The sequence below is a fragment of the Setaria italica genome, chromosome IV (assembly GCF_000263155.2).
Source record: "Setaria italica strain Yugu1 chromosome IV, Setaria_italica_v2.0, whole genome shotgun sequence".
Taxonomy (NCBI): Eukaryota; Viridiplantae; Streptophyta; class Magnoliopsida; order Poales; family Poaceae; genus Setaria; species Setaria italica.
Genome location: NC_028453.1, coordinates 18,084,087 through 18,100,490, shown reverse-complemented (window position 1 = coordinate 18,100,490; position 16,404 = coordinate 18,084,087). Strand labels below are relative to the sequence as shown.

The 16,404-nt window shown below is 48.8% G+C and overlaps 1 protein-coding gene across 1 annotated transcript; it reads left to right on the top strand.

Moving 5' to 3' along the window:
• Window positions 1-534: 534 nt before the first annotated feature.
• LOC101765006 (tRNA(adenine(34)) deaminase, chloroplastic) lies at window positions 535-14,489 on the top strand. The gene is made up of 4 exons (XM_012845520.3): window positions 535-5,117; window positions 5,214-5,301; window positions 5,930-6,057; window positions 13,940-14,489. The coding sequence occupies exons 1-4, from the start codon at window positions 535-537 to the stop codon at window positions 14,211-14,213; spliced, it is 5,073 nt and encodes a 1,690-aa protein (XP_012700974.2). The 3' UTR covers window positions 14,214-14,489.
• Window positions 14,490-16,404: the final 1,915 nt, after the last annotated feature.

Genomic DNA, 16,404 nt, shown 5'->3' with positions numbered 1-16,404 from the left:
TGCTTAATGCTTTGATTCTGAAGTGTTTCCATGTTGCCTTTACTTATTCTATATCTAGTCTTATCGATATTATGCACCCAAACATCTATGTATGTCCAGCAAAAGTAGCAATAAGATATTTGTGTGGACTACATAGGTATAAGTTCACGACTAGGAACACAAAAAAAAAATCAAAGTTGTTTGTTTAAAATATATACCTCAAAATGGAACACCGCTATTTGACCAAAGAAATGTGTTTCAAAGGTAATTGAAATCAATCGCAGGAAGGCTCGTACAGCCGCAATATCCCTTTTCTCCGTAGATTCCGAGGTTCTTACGCATGCAGAATCAATCTAGGATTTACCGAAATTTAAATTAAAACAGCGTATTCGGTACGTTCTTTACGTGATCGATGAATAAGCAAGATTTCAACGGGAGCAGTAAATCTGTTTTTTTTAATCTCAGCCTACACGAGCACGATGATCACTCGCTCGAACTCGAGCGCGATAGTCTAGCAAGAGGCCGCTCAGTTTATCTGTACGATTGATGAAATCCATGAATTTCAGATTTGACGACAGGGAGACATGCCAACGGCAAGTGCACGCCACCCCAGGGCCCCACGGCGCCACGTCACGGACAATCCCGCAGCTCTCCCACACGGCACACACACTTCCATCTGCATCCCACCCAAACCCGCTCCGCTACTCTCCGGCGGTCGCCGGAAGCACCAGGCCACTGCCGGCGGCCGCCGCGAACCCCCTTTCCGCCGCCATGTACAACTCCTACTCTGCCGCCGCCTTCGCGCTGAGGGCCGCGAAGCCATCCTTGCAAGCCCATTCCTCCTATTCCTACTCCTACCTTCCCTCGCATCACTGCCACCGCGACGACGCCGACGAGCACCGCCGCCGCCGCCACCACCACGAGCTCCTCCAGCAGAGCCCGTACCTCACCCCACGCTTCCTGCTCGACGGCTACCTGCTCCGCCACTCGGCCCACCTCCTGCTCCTCTCCGCGCGGCTCCGTACCCCGCCGCCGACGCACCCGCATCCGTCCCGATGCTGCCGCCGGAGAGCGTCCGCACGCTGCTGCTGCGATGGAGGCTGCGGTAGGACTGTGGCTGGGCAAGTTTCATGGCAGGTAGAGTCGTGCGGGTGCCGGTGCTGCGGCCGCGGCGCTGGGAGGCCGGATCTTGGGACGGTTTGCCGGCGATTGGAGGCGGCTAGGTGTCGTTGCAGTGGCTCCGTGGGTGGGAGGTTGCTTCGAGCTGGCTGTGGCCGGCGGGATGCGCCGAGGTTGGTAGGGAGGGCGGTGCGGCAGGAGGTGTGGGAGTACGAGGGGGGTGAGTGGCCGCGCAGGAGGTGTTTGACGGAATGCCACGATGATTGGGAGGACGAAGATGACTGTGATCATGATCAGTTGGAGGTTGTGAGTTTAGTTAGGAGGAGATGGAAAGATGACGACAACGATGACGACGACGTTTGTCGATGTAGGGACTGCGGTCGGAGAAAGGGCCTCGAAAGCTATTACAGTGGTGAGGACGCATACAGTGGCCAGCGGAGGGAGAGGAGGGATGTGGATGAGGACCGGCGCAGTTTCAGGGATTCTGACCGGAGAAGGCAGCAGCAGAGGGAGTACCATGATGATGAGGATGACCTTGACTTGAAGCGGCGGAGGCGGAGATGGGAAGGGAGAGATAAGAGGGATTTTGACTTTGATGATGCAGTAGACACGAGGACCGTTGAAACAAGAAGGTATCGTGGTGATGGAAGGGAATATGACCGGAGAAGAGAGAGGAGAGGCTTCGACTCTGATGATATGGTTGATGTCAGGAGGGCTGATCGGCATGCTGAGGATGTACAGAGATTTGATCAGAGAAGCGAGAGTAGGGATTTTAAGATTGATGATAAGGTTGATTTGAGGAGAGAAGGGAGGCGCCTTAGTAATGATGATCACAGATATGTTTCGCGGCACGAGAGAAGTGAAGATACAGATAGAGAAGATATCTCACTCTTGAGATCACGTCGTCGGAACAACGAAGAGATTGATTATGATGAGCAAGACCTTGCTGAGCGAAGGTACTACTCTGGGGGGCGATCTCAGAAGTCTGCAAGAGCATCTTCATTCCATGAGGATGATTCAAAGAGGGCTTCAAGTTCGAGGAGCACAGTTGATGCAAGACGTGCAAGGCATGAGGAAAATTCATCATCAAGGGTGAGGTGGCATGACAATGTAGACCAACGAACTGAGCAGACATCTGAAGAGAGAAAGCGACGTCATTCAGTGGGTTGGTCAAATGATGAGAGAGATACGCATGATTATGATGATGCACGGTTTGTCAGGATAACAGATGCTAGGACAAGTATGCAAGATGTCAAGGTTATAACTGAGGATGATACTAAATTGACATCCAGTTCAAAGAAAGCATCCATTTTGAAGCACAGTAGCAATGTAGATCAGCAAGCTGCAGTACATAAGGATGAATCAAGGAAGAGCTCACAGAAGATAATGGATATATCAGAAGTGCAAGATAACCGCACTGAACGTGGTTCGAGATCACAGAATTATCATCAGGAAGATAGAAGAAACTATATTGAGAATATGTCTTCTTCTGTTCAAAATTCTGCGAATATGGTTAGCGACAGTAGAAGACAAGTTGATCAGCACAATGAGGTGAACCAGAACCTGGTCTCACTCACTGAATCAAGTAAACACTCAGAGAACCTCATAAATGTAACAACGGATAGCACTCACAATGTCAGCAGGGCCTCTCACTCCCAGAGAAATTATGATGAAGTAAACCAGGCAGATATTGATGACAGGTCTACTTCCTTACAGAATATAATTCATGTTACAAGAGATAAGAAGAGGATTGTGAACCAGCAAATAATACATGAAACAGATATAGATATGCAGAATATTACACAGGTTGATGTTTCGAAGATTCGTGCGAGTGATACTTCCACGTCTAGAAGTTCACAAAGTCACTCGGAAACTAAATCAGATGTGAACTCAACTTCGAATATGAGCTTCATTAATAGCACAAGGAGCCAGGAAAAGGAAGTATACCAAAATAAGATCTCTGCTAGTAATAGTGCCATGGTTAGGGGTTCACAAAGTCATCTCGAGACTGGACTGTACGATCAGTTTCACTCATCGTCATCCGCTAATATTGCTGACAACACAAAGAAAAGTCAAGAACAAGTTGAACTTAATATTGGCAATGCTAGTAATGTTGTTGTAGCTAGCACTTCGGGCAGTCATCTCGATGATCAGTTTCAGGCGACTTCAGCTGTAAATACAATTGGCAGTATGAGAGAACAAATTGATCATTCTAACATCCATGCTAGTGATGCTACAGTTGCCAGCAGTTCACAAGGTCTTGTGACTAGAAATGGCAATCAAGTTCATAGGACATCAGCTGCACATTGGCCAAGGGAGAAACAAGGAAAGAATGATTGGCAAATTATACAAGTTTCAAGTACAGAAAGGAATGATGAAATGGGAAGCAAATTTTCTGAATCCTCTCATGACTCAAGATATAGGATGGTAAGATCAGAAGATACACATCAGAACATGGATTTGATCTGGCAGCAGGCAGACACCAGCAGGATCTCTGATGACAAAGACACTACTGGTTTGCTGTTAGAGAGCACTGAAGAGGGATCATCTATGGTTAATGTGGATATGGCACAAGGAGCAGCAATAATGGGAAGCAATGAGCAAGAAGTAAGAAGTGAAACTACTGCAGGAAGTATTATGCCAAGTAGTTCAAGTGCCGGACAGCCTGTCAAGGAAAGCATGCTAGAATCAGCTGCTCGATTAGAGAAAGCATCTACCTTTCATGTTGGACGGTTTGTTGATGAGCTTCAAAAGGGAGTCTCAGATGCAGAGACTACTTCAACAAAGAAAAATGAGAAATCCATGGTGGAAGGTACAACACGGTCTTCATCAAGGTCTAGGATGAAGGGGCCAGCTGATGAGATGTGGGATGTCCATAGTACTTCTTCTCAAGAGACCTTCAAGACGGCTGACAAGGAGGAAGGTTCATCAGCTGATGGAGCTACTAATTCAGCCTCCCAGACACCCAAAAATGAATCTGCTCTTGCTAGAAAAGTTCACAAGTCACTCTGGGCTTATGTTGCTGACATAATCCGTCTTGGTTGGATTCAACGTGGTGACTCTCCTGATTCTAGTGACAAATCAGTTAAGAAAAGTTCATCCAGTAATTCTCAGAGTACAGAGGGTTGGCTTTCTAGTCAGGAACGTGATAATGATGGCACAAGGAAGAAAATTAAAACAAAAGATCAGCAGTTGATAAAGTCGCACAGTGGAGAATCAGAACCTGGAGTGGCTTCAACGTCAGAGGAGGGATATTTTAACTCTAGTACACAGGGTTTGCAAATATCAGAAACTGTTATTGAACCTCAATTAGGTAGATCTGAGGGAGACTTGTTGGCTAGAAGTTCTAAGGATGATCTACATATATCAAGGGAGAGAATAAAACAATCTGATGTGGGCGAATCACCCAAAAGAAATACCAGAGATGATAGCATGCCAACTTTGGTAGATGTCACGATAGGACATTTACCAGAACATAAAACTGCTACTTCATCCAGTATCACGGCAAAGGATTCTGGTGAGTTTAATACTGGTAAAGGAATGTTGGCTGACAGCTCTTCTGTGGCCATTAGTGCAACAGAAGCTGGTCGCAGTGGTGATGGAGCTGATTGGATGAATGATCCTTCAGGTGCTATAACTCCTTACCGTCACCCTCAAACGCAAGCTGCAATGCCACATGAAAGTACCTCAACTGGCATCCTTGAACCACCAGCAGTACGTGTGGGAGGTATAAGGTTTGAAGAGAAGAATGTTGTGCAAGAGGCTCCGGAAATTATTAAAACAGGGGGAAAAGATGCGGAATTGAAGAGGAGGATGTTTCAAAGAAATAAACAGGTATTGAAGGAGACATTTGATGAATGGGAGGAAGCATACCAGCGTGACGCTGAGCAGAGAAAAGCTGATGAGTTATTCATGAGGGAAGCTTTACTTGAAGCCCAGAGAGCTGCAGATATTTGGGAGGTACCTGTTGGAGCAGTGCTAGTACAAAATGGCGAAATTATTGCTCGTGGATGTAACCTGTAAGTAATAGTATCATATATATTAGATAGCTAAGCATAGGCTACAAAATTGAAATATTCATTTTGCTAACTGTTCTGTGCCCTCCTTGTTTCCAGAGTTGAAGATCTCAGGGATTCAACTGCACATGCTGAAATTGTTTGTATAAGAGAAGCTTCTAACAAACTCAAGACATGGCGCTTGGCAGTAATATTTCACATCCATAGCTTTCTGTTTTATGACCTGTAGAAGCATTAAAAAATCCCCTCATGTTGAATCCTTTCTCTTTTATATAATATCTTTATCTGTCCTGGAGATGTCATCTCAAACTGGTTATGCCACTTGAGATGGATAGCCATCTAATTGACAATACGTAAATGCTTACATGCTCTAGTTATTAGTTCACACATCGGGGCTTATCATGTCCCTAGGCTTTGCTAAATATGTGTTTCATTCACATTATTTTAAAATTTGAAATCACAAGGATTATTGCTTTTCAGCTTCCACAAGTGTTAAACTGTAGATAGGTCTAGAGTGTTGTAGCTTTGTGTCTTTTGTGTTCCCCACCTTGTTCCAGAGTCTTCCCTTTTGTATCATATATTTGTGTCTAGGGGGCTGGTGGAATACATTCATTTCTCAGCCTTCATTCTTCTTCACCACCAACATTAACAAGAACAGCGCAAAAATCTTTCTTTTTGAGATTTTTGAAATGAAAATCCATTTTTAAATGCAAAGCTTTCAGACCGTGAATACACAGCAATTTATGAATCCTTTTATACATTTATGTGTGTATAAATTTGCAATGTTGGGAATCTCCTAATCAGAAGTATTGCAGGACACAACACTTTATGTGACACTGGAACCTTGTGCCATGTGTGCTGGAGCTATTCTTCAAGCTAGAATCGACACTGTAGTATGGGGTGCTCCAAACAAGCTTCTCGGAGCCGATGGCAGCTGGGTTAGGTATGGCATATACTACAATGAAATTTCATACCAATCCATTTTTGTAGCTTAGAATCTTTTATCTTTGGAGTTTTCATACTTGAAGCGCAGAGGGCTGCAGATATATGGGAGGTAATATGGTTGAAGCAATGCAGAATGCACCATATGACATGTGTATTTGTTTGGAATAGAAAACTATCAAAAAAGTATTTTATGGAAAACAATAAGAACACTGTCATAGGATAAGAACATCAATAGGATTCTAATATGCAAATAATGGCATAGTTATACATGTGAGTTTCGATGCTTTAAATTCAACTTTGAATGACAATACCCAGAAAGCAATCATCATCAGATACCTCCTTTTCTTGCTTATTCACTGCCAGTGCATATATCCAACACCCCAGATAAAAAATATCAATATAAGACATTTCAAATCTTGTGTGGGAACCAAGGTAAATCCAACCAACCATACACTGATGTCAAGCAACAACAGAACAGTGGATGTCATGGGGAAAACTAGTTAGGTCACTGCAGAAATTAGATATAGGGCCTGGTCATGGGCATGGCCGTTATTGCATGCTGCAACCAAGAGGCCTGGCCAATAACAGAGGCTGCTATTGCATGCTGTATATGCTGACTGCAACCAAGAGGCCAGGCCAATAACAGACCTAGTGTCCTAGTTGAAAGGAGACAATCGCCTCTTCCTTTTTCAACAACAATTAGCCATCTGCGACAACAAAGGTTAGCTTTTACTCACTTAAGGCCCTGTTTGGATACAAATTATTTTTAGAGTTTTGTAAAAATACCATGGCTTTATAAAATACGTAGGCATTGGAAAGAAAGGAGGTGTTTGGATGCAACAATTATTGTAGTTTTTAAAACTACAGTATTACTAAAACAACAGTTTTTTTTAGAGTTTTGGAAACTCCACCCTGACCCTCATTTTTCTAGATCATGCTCGTGATCCACTGCTCCTTTTATCGCACACTTTTTTCTTTGACTGTTTTTTCCCCACCCTAGTATCTCCTAAGCCTTTGCAGAACCAAAACTTTCATCTGTGCCAATCTTCTTCTTCTCCATTGCACTGTGCTTCCATGGCAATAAGATTAGGGATGGCCAGAGTTGGCGCCAGGCACCGTGGTGTCTGTGTTTACCTTGGCTCCACCGAAACGGGTCTCAAGAGCTCGATTTTCTGTCATGGACTGTCATGTACCTAGAGATATGAAGGTCAATTTGATTGGTGATAATGATAATGAAGTGATTTGAAGATCCGATCTAGAAGGAAAATATGGCAAAACTAGCATCCACAATTAAGTTTGATCAGACATAAATGATAGTATGATACGTCTGATATCTTTAGATCGGTACATATGAATAAAGTATACTGTCATTTAGATAATGAACCTTATTAGCTCACAACGCTTAAACAGGCAATGCATATGCAGCTAGAACCATGCTGGCCATCTTTATAAGCATCAAGCATCTTTTTATTTGCTGAAATATTCTAAGATACATTTTATAGAATGACGAGATACTGCCAAAAATACTACAACTTCCAAACACATCATGGTTTCCCTAAAACTCAGAAAAACTCTGGTTTGAGAATGCTATGGTATTACATGGTTCTGGTTTTAAAACTTTAGTTTTTCAATACTATGGTTTCTGAAAACTGCATCATCCAAACAGGGCCTAAATCTCTGTAAAAGACTGATCAAAGTTTTGTTAGGTAGCATGTATGTGATAGAATAAGTCATGTATTTGTTGGATGTGCGTTTTATCTATCTGTGTGCCTATGTGCACTTTACCTACTTAGATGCTATTTTGATGTTTTACTTAGCTTCTAAGCCACCTACCCATGGTTGGCCTATATGTACCCCAAAGACCCTAGCTTCTAAGGCACCTACCAATAGTTGGCCTATATGTACCCCAAAGACCCCTTTGTGGGAGTAGTGATTGAGAAAGAGATCCATTTGGGCCAACAATTGGTATCTAGAGCCCATCTTTCTCACCTACCCCCTCTCTCGTGCTCCTCTGGTTTCTACCTGAAACACTCCCGTGCTCATCCATACCCCAGCGGGCCCACCTCCGGCGGCGGCGGCGCACCTCCCCAGCCCAGATCTGGCGGGCGGTTGGTCTCCTCCACCACCCTACAGCCCGGATCCGGCGGGTTCCCTCGGGCGGCGGCGCGATTCGGGCGTGGCTCAGGCGGTGGGGCAGCGTGGAGCAGGCGGTGAGCGGGCGACAACGCGGGCAGGCGGTAGTGCGTGGGCGACCAGTAGGCGGTGCTCGGCTAGGGGCAGCAGCTAGCGCGCGACGGCCAGGGGCAGCAGCGCGTGGGCGGCCGCGAGTAGAGGTTTCAGGCACTTGTTCAAAGCATTCTTCTTCCCCGACATTTTCCCTTGACATGGCAGGCTCTAGGCGGACGGCAGGAGGCGTGGGTGGTGCTGGTCAGGCAGCTGGCGTGGCTTTGGCGATCGGCGCGGCACCCGCGGACGACGCGGTGTGCGCGGCCGGCGCTACTAGTGCGCCCGACTCGCTTCCCGGCCCACTCGCGAGCCTCACGGGCTTCTTCCTCCCACCACTCGGCCACGACGAGTGGGCGGCACCGCAGCGCGGCCGCCGAGGAGGCGGCGGCGGTCGAGGAGCAGTGGCGGCGGCAGCACGGCTGCGCGACGCCGAGGCGCGAGTGGCGGCTGTAGCTCGGGCAGCACGCGCGGCGGCTGTGGAGGCTGCGGCGGTGCGAGCAGCTGAGGCAGCCCGCCTAGCCATGGAGCAGGCACAGGCGGCAGCGGTGGCCGCCACGCAGTGGTGTCTGGAGGCGGACCGGCTACGCGAGGAGGTGGAGGCGACGCGCGAGATGGCGCGTCGTGACGAGATGGAGTTGAGGCGTGCGGTGCAGGGCGCCGATGCTGATGCGCACGGCGACAGTTCCGAGTCGGAGGAGACGGATCGGCGGTGGAACGCGGGGGTGGACCGGTGGGTCCAGGACCTGCGTCGAGGTGCGGACGGCGGGCATCCTTGGGCCTCGACTCCAACTACGACTTTGACCTCGACTCCGGGCACCGACCCCCGAGGGTCGTGAAGACCATCATCCGAGAGTCTGTCGACAGCACGCAGTGGTCGATATTGACGAAGACCAACTACATAGAGTGGTCCTCGGTGATGAAGGTGAAGCTCCAAGTGCGGGAGATGTGGGACGCAGTCCGGCACGGCGACGTCGACAGCCATGAGGATCGGCAAGCGCTCGAGGCGTTACTCGCCGCGGTCCTGATGGAGATGGCGGTGAACCTCTCGGGGAAGAGGACCGCTAAGGCTGCCGGGACGCTATCGCTGCTGCCCAAGTTGCTAGCGACCACGCCCGCTAGTCCACTCTGCAGAAGCTTCGGCAGGAGTGGGATTGTCTAGCTTTCGAGCCGGGCGAGGATGTTGACGACTTCGCCCTTCGCCTCTCCAGCTTGATGCAGCGGTTGGAGTGGTACGACGACGATGAGATCAACGAGGAGAAAGCTGTGGCAAAGTTCCTGCGCGTCATCCAGAAGAAGTACTCGCAGCTCGCTATCTCCATCGAGACGCTGCTCGACCTCTCAACATTGTCGATCGACGAGCTGACGGGGCGACTCAAGGCATTCGAGGTTCGTGAGGAGATGACGTCTGGCGGGCCCGTCACCATCGGTTGCAAGCTCCACCTCACTGAGGAGCAGTGGATCGCCCGCCAGAGGGAGAGGAAGAAGGCTGCCTTCTTTCTCGATAGGCGGCCGCAGGCGCGGCAAGCCGCGCAAGGTGCCCAAGGCGCGACGAGGCGCTGAGGGCGGGACGTGAGGAGGCGCCCAGGGCAGTGCCGCCGGCGAGCGCAATCCGACATGAGACGGCAAGTGCCACAACTGTGGTAGGACTGGCCACTAGGCTAGGGAGTGTCGTCAGCCGAGGCGCGGCAGGCCCACGTTGCGTAAGGTGCGGAGGAGGAGGAGCCGGCTCTGTTCCAGGCTCACGGGAGCATCGAGCTACTTCCAGCAGCATCGGCTGCAATGGCTCTCCTCCACCTTGACGAGCCACGCACACACGTTGTCCTCGGCAATGGTACTAGCGCCGACAAGATTGACTGCTGGTTCCTCGACAGTGGTGCCACGCACCACGTGACCGGGCGCTGGGAGTACTTCTCTGACCTGAACGTCGACGTACACGGCTCCGTCAAGTTCGGCGACTCTTCGGCTGTGGACATCAACGGCATCAGCTCCGTCATTCTCGTCTCCAAGACTAGCGAGCACCGACTCCTCACTGGAGTCTTGTACATCCCCGCACTGAGAAACTCGATCATCAGCCTTGGGCAGCTGGATGAGAGTGGCTCGCCGTGGAGATCGACGACAGAGTGCTCCAGATCTGGGATCGATGACAGCGCCTACTCGCCAAGGTGGAGAGAGGGAGCAACCGCCTCTACGTCCTCTACGTAGAGGTGGCGTTTGCCTTGCTGCTCGTCGCGATGAGGAGGCTTGGCGGTGGCACGAGCGCTTTGGGTACCTCCACTTCGAGGCCCTGAAGCGGCTCAACATTGAGGAGATGGTGCGGGGCATGCCGTGTGTCGACCACGTGGAGCAGCTCTGCGACACCTATGACGTGACGAAGCAGAGGCGACGTTCCTTCCCTCGCAAGGCGAGCTTTGTGCATGGCGACCTCTGCGGGCCGCTGACGCCAACTACACCTGGAGGACGGAGCTACTTCCTAGTACTCGTCGACGATGTCTCGTGGTACATATGGGTGGCCCTCCTCAACACCAAGGGAGTTGCTGTGGACGCCATCAAGCACATTCAAGCTGCTGTGGAGAACGAGTGTGGCCGCAAACTGCGCGTGCTGCGCACCGAGAACGGCGGCGAGTTCACGACGACTGAGTTCGCGTCGTACTGCGCCGACGAGGGGATCCAGCACCGCTACTCCGCGTCGTAAACCCCGCAGCAGAACAGTGTCGTCAAGCGGCTCAACCAGATGGTGGAGGCCATGGCCTGGGCCCTCCTCAAGCAGAGGATGATGCCGATCATCTTCTGGGGGGAGAGGCGGTGCTAACAGCCGTCTACATCCTCAATCGCTCGCCTACCAAGACTCTCAACGGCATGACACCACACAAGGCTTGGCATGGGCGCAAGCCGGCGGTCGCCCACCTCCGCGTCTTCGGTTGCCTCGCTTACGTCAAGGAGCTGGGCCACGTCGGCAAGCTCGACGACAGGAGCACCCTAGGGGTGTTCATTGGCTACGCGGAGGGGTTGAAGACCTACCGCATCCTTGACCTGGAGACACATCGTGTGCGCACGGCGCGTGACGTTGTGCTCGACGAAGGGTGAGCTTGGGCATGGGGCAAGATGGTGGATGACGGCTCGACTCCGACATACGACGACTTCACCGTCGACTACGTCCACTTCGAGGGAGCTGGGGGAGTGGGTAGCTCTTTTTTGCTGAGCGTGCCTACTCCAGTTCCCGGGTCTCCACCGACTCCGGCGAGTACTACTCTGGCTGCGACGAGCTCTCCACTGCCACCACCACAGCCGGCCACGCTACGCACCCAATGGAGTTCGCCACTCCGCTCTCTCACGACGAGGACCGTGTCGATGCAAACCACGACGGCGAGCCTTTGAGGTATTGCACAGTGGAGGACATCCTCGGCGACCAGTCGGTGCCAGGACTGATGCCTCACGACATGGAGGTGGAGCTGCACCTCGCGTACGACGATGGCGAGCCTCACTCCTTCGCTGAGGCTGAGGGACACGCGGCATGGTGTGCCGCGATGAAGTTGGAGTTGGAAGCTGTTGAGAAGAACCGGACTTGGGAGCTGGCTGATCTTCCTCCCGGTCACCGCGCGATCACCCTTAAGTGGGTGTACAAGCTGAAGAAGGATGAAACTGGTGCCATTGTCAAGCACAAGGCTTGCTTGGTGGCACGTGGGTTTGTGCACAGGAGGGAGTTGACTTCGACGACGCTTTTGCTCCTGTTGCACGGATGGAGTCCGTGCGTCTGCTCCTCGTGCTGGCAGCCTAGGAGGGCTGGCGCATCCACCACATGGACGTCAAGTCGGCGTTTCTCAACGGCGACTTGAAGGAGGAAGTCTACGTCCACCAGCCGTCGGGATTCGTCATCCCCGATAAGGAGGACAAGGTGCTGCAACGCCCTCTACGGCTTGTTGCAGGCACCACGAGCTTAGAATGCCAAGCTGAATTCCACCTTGAAGACTATGGGCTTCGAGCAAAGCCCGCACGAGGCGGCCGTCTACTGGCGGGGCAATGGAGGCAATGCTCTGCTGGTGGGTGTCTACGTCGACGATCTGGTGATCACGGGCACCAAGGATGAGGAGGTGGAAGCGTTGAAGGAGGAGATGAAGGCCGCCTTCCATATGAGTGACTTGGGGCCTCTCTCTTTGTACCTGATGATCGAGGTGCACGAGGACGACTCCGGCATCACACTTTGACAGACCACCTACGCCAAGCGCGTTGTTGAGTTGGGTAGGCTCACCGATTGCAACCCAGCTCTCACATCGATGGAGGAGAGGCTGAAGCTGAGCCGCAACAACACGGTTGAGGAGGTGGATGCTACACAGTACCTATGGCTTGTGGGGAGCCTTCGCTACCTCGCCCACACATAGTCGGACTTGGCGTTCTCCGTCAGCTACGTCAGTTGTTCATGCAGCGATCGATGATGGAGCACCTGCAGGCCGTCAAGAGGGTCCTTCGCTACGTTGCGGGGACTCTCGACTACGGCCTCCACTACTCGAGGTGTCCCGGGGCGGCACACTTCATCGGCTACAGTGACAGTGACCACGCCGGTGACATCAACACCAGCAAGAGCACGAGCGGGATGTTTTCTTCCTTGGCAAGTGCCTCGTCAGCTGGCAGACGGTCAAGCAGTAGGTGGTAGCCCTATCCAGCTGTGAGGCCGAGTACATTGCTGCTTCTTCCGCTTCGACTCAGGCTCTCTGGCTCGCTCGGCTGCTCGGCGATCTCCTTGGCAAGGATGCTGAAGCAGTGGAGCACAAGGTGGACAGCAAGTTTGCTCTGGCTCTGGTGAAGAATCCCATCTTCCACGAGCGAAGCAAGCACATCAGAGTGAAGTACCACTTCATCCGAGGCTACTTGGAGGAAGGGAGTGTGAGGGCGAACTATATCAACACCAAGGATCAACTCGCCGACCTTCTTATCAAGTCTCTTGGAAGGATCAAGTTCCAAGAACTCTGCTCTAGGATTGGGATGGTCCAGTTGTCGATCAAGACACGCAAGACTTTGGGGGAGATTGATAGAATAAGTCATGTGTGTGTTGGGTGTGCGTTTTATCAATCTGTGTGCCTATATGCACTCTACCTACTTAGATGCCATTTTGATGCTTTTTGGATGCTTTACTTAAGCTTCTAAGCCACTTACCCATGGTTGGCCTATATGTACACCAAAGACCCCTACCCCTTTGTGGGAGTAGTGAATGAGAAAGAGATCCATTTGGGCCAACAGTATGGAAGCCAATTAAAAGACTGATAAATAGGAATTGAGAGTTAAAACTATTTTTTCTTACTTTTGTTAGCAATTTAGTACCAATTACATACATTAGTAAAACAAAAGCTCAAGTAAGGTGCATTAAATAGTGTTTATGAAGAGTTTCAGGTTTGTCAATGATACCGCCACACACTAGCTTAGCTGTTCATTGATATTATATGGCCCATGTTTGAACCAAATTGACACATTGATATTGGTGTTTCTCACATTTGGATGAGACCTGTAGTTTGACACTCTAGTAGGGATACAAGGATGTTCCAATAAAAATATAGAGGGTTTTCATTTGTTTTTGTTGACCTGATTTCCATTTATCAAGATGAGGTTGGAAAACTCAAAAAACAAAACAAAACCAAAAAACTGCTCTGACACTTGTTTTGCAGGCTGTTCCCTGGGGATGGACAAACAAGCACTCTGGATTCAGCAAACCAGAGCCAGGCCGCGGGGCCTATCCACCCTTTCCATCCCAAGATAACCATCAGGCGTGGTGTGCTGTCAGCCGAGTGCTCGGAGATAATGCAGCAATTCTTCCAGCTGAGGCGCCGAAAGAAGCAGAAGCCGCAATCGCCACCTCGCGCCCACCACCAGGGGCACCACCATCCTGTCAAGTTCTTCAGCAAGATGCACCATATGTTTGGCACGATCTTCTGCTTGTAGTAGCTTTGCACTTCTTTTTTCAGTTTTTCCGATTTTCCTATTAAGGAAGTCTAGAGTTAACGTATTTCTTTCTGCACATTAAGTGGTTTCTACTGAGAGCTTGTAGGTATCAGCAGTTTGTATTGTGAGATAAGGAAACCGTCGTCAGCCGTTGTATTTCCTTGTGCTAATAAGGGCTGCAGATGGTATTCCAATGTGTAGACACCAGGTCTGCAGGTGTTGCATTTTCTTGCCCACGACTGAAGAAGAAATGGTGTGCGCAATCCGCTTTCAGTCGTTGGCCCTGTTTCCTTTGCATGCCTGATGGGGTTGTCAGGTTTGGTAACGGGGAAACAGTTGGTGAAACGGGAAGTGAGCATCTCACATTATATAATGTTAATATGGACGTCAATGTATGTCACTAAACTCTTCACTGGCCATCATATCCGTGCGAGGGGCATGCTTGGAGTGTATCAGTTGGTATGTAGCTAGATAGCATAGCATAGCATGACTGAGGGGCTGTTTGTATCTTTAGTCCGCACTAAATTCATGTCACATTAAATATTCGGAGGTTAATTATAAGATTAAACATGAGTTAATTATAAAACTAATTACTCAGAATAGGAGGCTAATTCGCGAGATGAATCTATTATGTCTAATTAATCCATCATTAGCACATGTTTACTGTAGCATCATATTGTCAAATCATGGACTAAATAGACTTAATAGATTCGTCTCGCAAATTAGCCTCCATCTGTGCAATTAGTTTTGTAATTAGTCTATATTTAATACTCCTAATTAGTATCTAAACATTCGATGCGACAGGAATTTTAGGAGCTTCTAAAAAACCAAACACCCCCTAATTCTTCAAAATCATAGGGCGCAGTCCTACGGACATCACTGATCAAGTCTATGAGCAATGAATATGGCAGATTGAAGTAGCAGTCGGCAAGTATAAAAAGGTGCCTCGCCTCACACAAACATGAAACAGAAACACCTGCATGATGGCAGGAAAACGGACAGTCTAGTGCCCACCTCCGCGTCAGCGGACACATGTTAATTTTAATTTTAATTTAATGGGACGAATGAAGAAATACAGGTAATGCAATACAGGTAATGCAACTTCATACTTCCATAATTCTTAAATTTTCATAAAAATTATGTTAATTACATCTCCGTAGAGAACACCCCTACTTAAAAGTTCCAACATGAGTACACAAAAAGGAAAGATTACGTCATATGGCTATCCTATTACATAGCTACGAAAGAAAAGTCCTAAGCCTTCTCGCCGTAGAGATGAACGCTAGTCGCAGACCAACACATGATAAATGGTTGACTTTATGGGGTATTTGGATCCTTGAGTTAAAGTTCAGTTCATGTTTATTGAACCTTCGGAGGCTAATTAGGAGGACTAAACATGAGTTAATTATAAAACTAATTACATGGATGATGGAGGCTAATTCGCGAGACAAATTTATTAAGTCTAATTAATTTATAATTAATATATGTTACTGTAGCATCACATTGTCAAATCACGGACTAATTAGGCTTAATAGATTCGTCTCGCAAATTAGCCTCCATCTATGCAATTAGTTTTGTAATTAGTCTATGTTTAATACTCCTAATTAGTATCTAAATATTCGATGTGACAGGAACCTTAGTCCAGAACCAAATACCCCCAGTGTCTCGTGAGCTCATGCACACTATTTGGCATTTATGCATGAGTTAGCAGGAATGTGTTGCATACACGAATAACTTGCTGCTAGCTTGTTTGAATGCTTAGCAAACCTGAGATGCATGTGTTTGACCCAGGACAAATTTATAACTCTCCCATTTGATTGGAGGAATGATATGTCCTATATTTTAGGAATTCATGCACATAGTACTTTCGGAGTTCACCAAGGTGAACTAATATTTGTTTTTGCCTCACCTATGTTAGTCTAGTATATAATTTCAACTAGGCTTGTGAGATGATGGATGAACGCACCATACTCAGGTCACGTATTATCCAAATATTTGTTAAATGGATGTTGACTCTGCGTGCATATTTCTTCTAACGAGCTAGCCTGATGCAGCCCTTTGGGACGTAATGCAGTACTAGCACTTGTTTATTTGTCTCCTGTAGCGCTGGCATGGTGTTCTTAGCCGTGGCATATATAGTAGATATGTGTATATATAATGCCATCTGGATGACATTTATTTTGTCAGTATT

Coding starts and splice junctions, on each gene's coding strand:
- LOC101765006 (XM_012845520.3), top strand. CDS start 535: ATGAATTTCAGATTTGACGACAGGGAGACATGCCAACGGCAAGTGCAC. Junction 5,118..5,213: donor ATTGCTCGTGGATGTAACCT/GTAAGTAATAGT, acceptor CCTTGTTTCCAG/AGTTGAAGATCTCAGGGATT. Junction 5,302..5,929: donor TCAAGACATGGCGCTTGGCA/GTAATATTTCAC, acceptor GAAGTATTGCAG/GACACAACACTTTATGTGAC.